The sequence below is a fragment of the Morone saxatilis genome, unplaced genomic scaffold (genome assembly GCF_004916995.1).
Source record: "Morone saxatilis isolate NCDOM2014 unplaced genomic scaffold, NCSU_SB_2.0 Contig0, whole genome shotgun sequence".
In the NCBI taxonomy this organism is placed as follows: domain Eukaryota; kingdom Metazoa; phylum Chordata; class Actinopteri; family Moronidae; genus Morone; species Morone saxatilis.
Window position 1 is genome coordinate 17,659,496 of NW_023339650.1, and position 6,938 is coordinate 17,666,433.

Below are 6,938 nucleotides of genomic sequence, written 5' to 3' on the forward strand. Positions count from 1 at the left end.
GTGTGTGTGTGTGTGTCAGATTTTTGATGTTTGGTGTCAATTGCACATTATGACTTTTTCTTCCTTGAGCACCTGCTCCACCTCCTGTGTATGTCCTGCCCTGCAGGGGCGGACCCATATACTTTAATACAATTATTTTTCACTTTATTTTAAATCATGTTGTTGTTGATGTGTCCCGTACGTTTGTTCATCATTGTCCTGTATTGTTTTATGACAATTCACAACACACACAAGTTTTGCTTTTTACACACTGGATGATTCATTCATAGCATTAAAACGTTTAGAATAGGTTTCATTGTTTGGAACTTTGTAAAAACCAAAGCACTGATTATCCAGATAACCCTGGTGAGAAAAAATGTAAAACCGTACTGAAATAAATATCTCTTACGTAGTGGATAAGGGAATACTACTGCATATTTTGGTCAAAAAAACCTGACCTTTGCAATGTCACACTTAGACATAAGATTAGATAAGAAGCACTGATTGGTGCGTTAACAATTTTGAGGCTTATTGTTTACACCTGGAGTAAGGTGTGGTCTTTGAGTTTAAGCCGTGATGACTTGAGATATATTGAGAGCATGTGTTTGCTGAACAATCACATGTACTTGCAAAAAATGTTTTGAACGAATGATACTGAAATGTGCGGAAACAGGTGAACAGTGTTATGGGAAATGTGTTTGGGGAATGCCATCTGGATAGAGGTTTTATACAGGAACAGGTTTTTGTGTTTACAGTAAGCAATCAGGAAAAACTGTGATGCTCATGGTGTCAGAATCTCACGTTTTAGGGTCACCTATGGGTGTATGTTCAGTTGTCCGCATACGTTTGGCCAGGTTTGTAATAAAAATATATAAATTAGAAATGAAAATTGAACCTGCTTCTCTCCTCATAAGAGAAAAAAACCCCACTAGCCTTCTCTTGCTACCATGCCATATTCTTAATGCCCTTCCAAGCAGATTTAATTCTGCCAGAGGTAAAGTTCTCCTCTGCTTTGTTTTTGTGGGTGATTTTTTGCCATTTTGCTTTCCTGTTCGACCCCCCCATTAACTCCTCCAGTCTGAGCAGGTTTTACTTATTAAAGCTGGCCTTCAGGGACTTGGACACCATGGGTTTATTATTGGGGTATATTTTGCTGTAACAGGGACCCGAGGGACATAGTGTAGTTTTCTCCTCACAAAACTGAATGTAGCCACTAATAACAGTATCAGCTACCTGGGTTGTTAGAGGTAGTGTTTTTGAACATTTCCCAGTCAGTGCAGTCCCAAATTGCAGGCGCTTGGTCGATTCAGTTGTCCATCTCTGAATCGTCCAAGAGACAACTATTTTTCTATTCGTAATAACATTTCGTATGACGGCAAAAGGTGTACACATGATCAGCCGAACAAAATGGAGGTGTGGGGAAAGCTTTAAAGGCATTTGGAACGATGCTGTAGCATAAATCCAATGTTTTCATAAGTAATGTGGGGCAGTCAACATACTGATGGAAGTTGTCAAGTTAAAGTCTTCCAGGATTAAGCGAAGTGCATTTGGATCACGTGATTGGAGATTGAGAACCACGTTACATATAGCGTCCTTTACTCTGTCAACACCTGCCCTGGTGGATTTCAGGGGCATGCCCAGACGTTTTTGACTGGGGTGGCACACGTGGAGCACTTACTTATGCAGGGGTGGAAAGAAGTATGTGTCTCAGGTTTCCAGTCATTCCCCAAAAAATACTGTTTATGCAGGAATATTCACATACCCAAGTTTTTTTGACCAAAATTGCATGGGATTACTGCAAATGGGAGGCTTGTGGGTACCCTTATCACACATTTTCATTCGGATATCTTGAGGTCAGATGTCAGGGAATTTCTTAAAAAATGGCCATGCCAGTTTTTCTATGTACAAAATTTACATTAACTTTGGAGTGTTATTTAGCCTCAACACACTAGCATGACATGGTTGGTGCCAATGGATGCGTTAGGCCATCTTCTTTCATATGATGCCAGTATCTTCACTCTAGCCCAATATAACAGCCTGGAGTGAAAGAATGGAGTGACTCTTGGTGTGGCCAATCAGATTTCAGGGATGTGAAACTCAGGCCCCCCCTCTGCACACGCCCCTGGTCGATGTACACCACCGTTATAAAAATCTGTGGGAAACCCCTCAGTAGATAGAAGGAATGCAGACACAACAGTCAACAGTTCAATGTCAGTACACAGACTCTCCCGCACAATCACTGTTTTACATCAACGGCCATTGACATACAAACACCTCACCCACCCTGACATTTCCCCGTGATGGAAGGAAGGAAGAAGGAATGTGCAATCCTCTCTGCAAATATCAGGTTTCAGACTGCTGAGGATGTTGACATTGTGCGATTAGTCGGAGCAGGTCATTATCGGCACTTAATAAACAAAGGCAAAGAATCAAACACCAATCTGTTTTTATTAAGCTGTGTTTTACTTCAGTGATTTCCGCTGCTCTTCAGTTACATTTAGACATAAAGATCTTGACCAGTACAATATGAATATTTGACATTTAAAATAATCCGGCAACAGTGTCTTTGTGTTTTTACATAACTACAAACTGCAGGAAGCACATTGTCATAATCCCTCCAGTTGAATAATTCAAGATTTGTGCCAAAGTTAGGAGTGAGGCAGGATATTTTACAGTATTGTAAACTTATTGTTCAACTGTCTCATTGTGTTTACAATATGTTCTCAAAAATAGTAAAAATGTTTTGCTCCCATTTTGCAACGAGTTGCAGTAAAACATCTAATATTTCTTCTATACACACACTAAAGGTTTATTTCTCTCAAATTTTGTTCACGAATTTGTTGAAATCCGTGTTAGCGAACACCAGCACCTCTCCTTTGCCAAGAAAAGAAGTTTAGGCAACAAATATTATGTTCTGTCAGTTGAAATCTAGTATAATATCTCAACAGATTACACAATCCACACCTCATTACAAAACCTGAAACCACATCACCATCAAGTAAAAATTGTGTCCAATACTTTGAACATTATCTGCACTTGGCTCTAGTAACAGAGTAACATCTTTGAGTTTTTCCTAAGAAAGCTCAAAGTTTTGCAATGTGGCAGAGAAGAAGCATAAACATATGCAAATAAGTTCTTGAAGGAGCAAAACAGAGGACTTACTTAAGACAGAACTTTTTATAACATAAAAAATTATTTAAAAAATAGGAAGATATTACAGTATCTGGTGTGTAAAAAGTGAAAACCGGCAATAATAATCAGTTTACCCTTTGATTTTAACGATTGCATAATTACCACTAACTTGTATGTGTACATACAAGGAGGGTTGTAGTTGTATAACATAAATATTTATAGTGCAAATAGTACTTTGTACTAAAATAGATAAGAGACAATTCAGCAAACTGTTCATGAATTCAGAAGGGACAGTTTGAAGAATGACTGCATCACTGATGGGGTTGCAGTGCCCTCTGCAGGAAGTAAAAACAAAGAACATCATTTCCACAACAGAAAAAAAACGTGTAGTTTACAAATTATTGAACTCTGAATAAATTATAACAATTCAAGCAACATATATTATCAGTTTGTCATACAGCATCTTTCTATGAGGTGTATGGAATGAAGACAAAATACAAAACAGATAATTTGCTGGGTAACAGAAAAAAAGAATACATAATAAATATATTGTACAAATAATATCATATATAAATATAAAAATACATAATGTATTCAACCAGGAAGTCAACTGAGATTGAAATCCGTTTCCTGAGGGAGACCTGGTCGAGACAACAGACCAGTTACAATTTAAATAGAAATAAATGACAGGGAAAACAAGCATCACACACACAAGAAAGAAGGACTAAAGCCAGCTCAAATGAGGCAGTTGCATTTCTCAGTTACATGGAGTTATAACATGGCCTTAAATTCTTCCAATGGGACCAGATCATGACGATACAGTATGTTTTGCACCATTATTCCAAGCTCAATAAAGTTAAATCAGAAGTGGCGAGTGGATGAGTTTAACCTGGGGCAATAGAATGTGGCCTAAACTCAAGGTTTAATGGATGGAAGGTGGGGATAACGGAGGGACGGAGAGCAGAGAGAGAGAAGAGGGGAGAGAGAGAGAGAGAGAGGGAGAGGGAGAGAGATATGAATGAATGAACACAACATAGATGTGTATAGATTTCACTCCTTGTCCATCTCACATGAATTTCTCAATGGAAGATTCACTCCTGTTGACATCTTGTATAGTCCGTTGTGTCTGAACTCTTGTCTCTTTCCTGCTAAAAACACCAATGAAGTAACCACCCAAGTCACGTGTTTAAAAAGAGCACAATACATAATGAAATAAAAACATATTGTACAACAAAATATACAGCAAATACATAAAATGTTGACCTGGTGCATGCAGGTTACCCACAGAATCAGCAGACAGCAAGAGAGCATTCCATAGTTTAGTTGCTGCTGACTCAAAAACTCGATCACTACCAATCTTAAGGTGGGACTCGAGCAGATTTGGCATATTTGACCTAAGGGAGCGAGCTGAGGGGGCAGTGGTTCAGACACATATACAGAAGCCTGACTGTGCAAGGCTCTGTAAGTAAGAGTGAAAATTTAAACTGGATCCTATTTGCAACACAGAGCGAATGAAGAGGTCTAGGTATAGTGAGTATAGGGAGTAATGTGAGTCTATTTTGATCTAGTGAGTCATGCAGCATCATTCTGGATTGCCTGTTCCTATTTCTTAAGGGGAAAAACATGATCTGGCCAGCTGCCTAACAACGACAGCGATAGAATGTGAATGCAGAATGTGTTTTCTTACCTTTTTATTTATGTAGAACAGTAAAACCTGCCAGCAATGCAGATAAAATGACTCCAACCACTACAGCTATAATAATGACTGTGACGCCAGTTTGAGTCCCTGAAACAGACAAAGAGTCAGTTAACTCAACTTTCTACTAGCCAAACCAAGTATTTCTGGATAGTCTGACATATTGTTCACTTGTCCATCTCACAGAGCAGATCGAGTGTTCATTACAAATGTATAAGTTTCCTCACATAGATCACTCAGTTGTTAGATAATGCTAATGTTAGGATGAATCATAAATTCAGTGACATTTCTAATTCGCAGCTATTTCCTTCTAACCACCGATCAACAATGTTAGTGAACACCCAAGCAACCACCTAACAACCACACGGCAACCACAACCCAGCAATGCCTTAACAAAGATTTATGATACCCTGGAAGCCACCTACAAAGTTCCGGATGGTGCAGAGTGGCACAAACTGAGCACACAGATGGTGTTTTTTTTTATCATCAATCAGTTTCATGACAGACATAAATAAGAAAAACGTCAGTTTCTCTAAATCTCTCACATGTAAAACATTACTGAGTCACAACTGACCAGTCTGTTGTGAGGTTTGTGCACTTATTTATGAAGCTCTGAAAATAGTGTGCTTTAAAAAGAGAAACCGAGGAGGAATATTTAAATATGTAATGCCAATAAGTGCCAGTATCAACCTGATTTATTAGTTTAGTTGACAGATGAGACAGAATACTCACTGAGTTGCTTTAAAGAGGCTCTTAAGCTGTTTCTGCGCGTGATGACGTTGCAAGTGTAGACCCGATCAGTAACACTGTCTGGAAGTAGCAGAGAACTGGAGATGTTGTAGAGCTGCTGCTCGTTCTGCTTTACTGAGGATGTGTTCTCGAGGGTCACGTTGGATGGAGGGTTGGTGAACCAGGTGAGCTTAGGCTCAGGGTAGATCCCCTCTGAGCTGCAGGTGATCCTGTTTTCTACCTGCTGAATGTCGACTTTACGGACTGGAGCTGCGAAAACAAAGGATCTTGATGATACGTACAGATGAACTCAAATATGATTTTAGGAAGAAAAAAAAATAACTCACCAATTTGACAAATTTTCTGTGTTTAGTAATACATTTCACATAAATAAAATGCTAAAAGTTAGCTATTACTGTGTGTTTCTCATACCGTCCACTGTTAGGATGATAAATGAATCCTTGTGCCCGTTGATGGTCCTGGTGTAGCACTTGTATCTGCCCTGGTCCTGAACCTCCACCCCTGTCAGCTGGAGCGAGGCGTTTCCTCTGGAGATCTGGTCCTTGAACAGTGATGTCCGGCCTCTGAAGCGTTGGTCCTGGTGTTTGTGTTGGTCTTGGTTGTAGAAGTATGAGTGGATAGGATAGTTTCCTGCTGTCACCTGGATCCAGTGGATGACTACATTGGCGCCACCCTGGAAGCTGCATGGTAAGATGCAGCTCTCCATAAAAACACAGGACACCTCAGTATCTGAAAAAAGTAGAATAGGGTTAAAATCAGGAAGAACAGCAGTTGAATGCATACAACGCAAGAAGAAAGTAAATGCGAGTTGATTGATTTGAAGGTTATTCAGTAATTTATTCAGCCCAGAATAATGTTCATATAACAACTTCCCACCTCGGGAAATGGAACCATCCGAGGAGCATGTGAATGCTGAAGTAACCTACAGCGCAGTTTTCTTATGCTGTCCCAATTTACTTGGTGAATCTGAATTAACCCTATTTAAGTAATCCATGTGATTGTATGATGTTTGGAGGGGGAAAACATGAAGAAAAACATGTTTTTAATCATATATGTCACTTATTAAAAACAGTATGAAGAATGAGGATTAACTTGGATGGTTTAGAACATGTTGGGTCTTTTTTACATCCAACAGTGCACATAAACTATTAGGGAATTTTCCATAGACAGTATAATTAGATCTAGATCTAGATTTCCGTGACACAAATAGCTTTTACAGGAAAAGGAATACTACTACAGCTTTTATAAAACTGAAACCCACCTTGTTAATTTCAAGAAATATCTAGAGAGATACCTACAGCGTCATATTATATAGCACAGGAGCACTGGTAAACCTGCAGTTATTATAGTCAGTAGTTGCTAGAGTTTTCTCCTCCCTGGT

At 39.1% G+C, this 6,938-nt stretch overlaps 1 protein-coding gene across 1 annotated transcript; it reads right to left on the reverse strand.

The window, feature by feature from the left end:
* Positions 1 to 4,399: 4,399 nt before the first annotated feature.
* Positions 4,400 to 6,338, reverse strand: hhla2b.2 (HERV-H LTR-associating 2b, tandem duplicate 2). The gene is made up of 3 exons (XM_035657161.1): positions 5,969 to 6,338; positions 5,540 to 5,806; positions 4,400 to 4,897 (listed from the first exon to the last, which is right to left on the reverse strand). The coding sequence occupies exons 1-3, from the start codon at positions 6,336 to 6,338 to the stop codon at positions 4,803 to 4,805; spliced, it is 732 nt and encodes a 243-aa protein (XP_035513054.1). The 3' UTR covers positions 4,400 to 4,802.
* Between the last annotated feature and the right edge of the window lie 600 nt (positions 6,339 to 6,938).

What these genes read in the sequence shown, in the direction of transcription:
- hhla2b.2 (XM_035657161.1), bottom strand. Translation starts at nt 6,338, where the DNA reads ATGCATTCAACTGCTGTTCTTCCTGATTTTAACCCTATTCTACTTTTT. An exon ending in TATCATCCTAACAGTGGACG is followed by an intron (nt 5,807 to 5,968) that starts GTATGAGAAACA and finishes TTGTTTTCGCAG; the next exon opens with CTCCAGTCCGTAAAGTCGAC. An exon ending in AGCCTCTTTAAAGCAACTCA is followed by an intron (nt 4,898 to 5,539) that starts GTGAGTATTCTG and finishes TGTCTGTTTCAG; the next exon opens with GGACTCAAACTGGCGTCACA.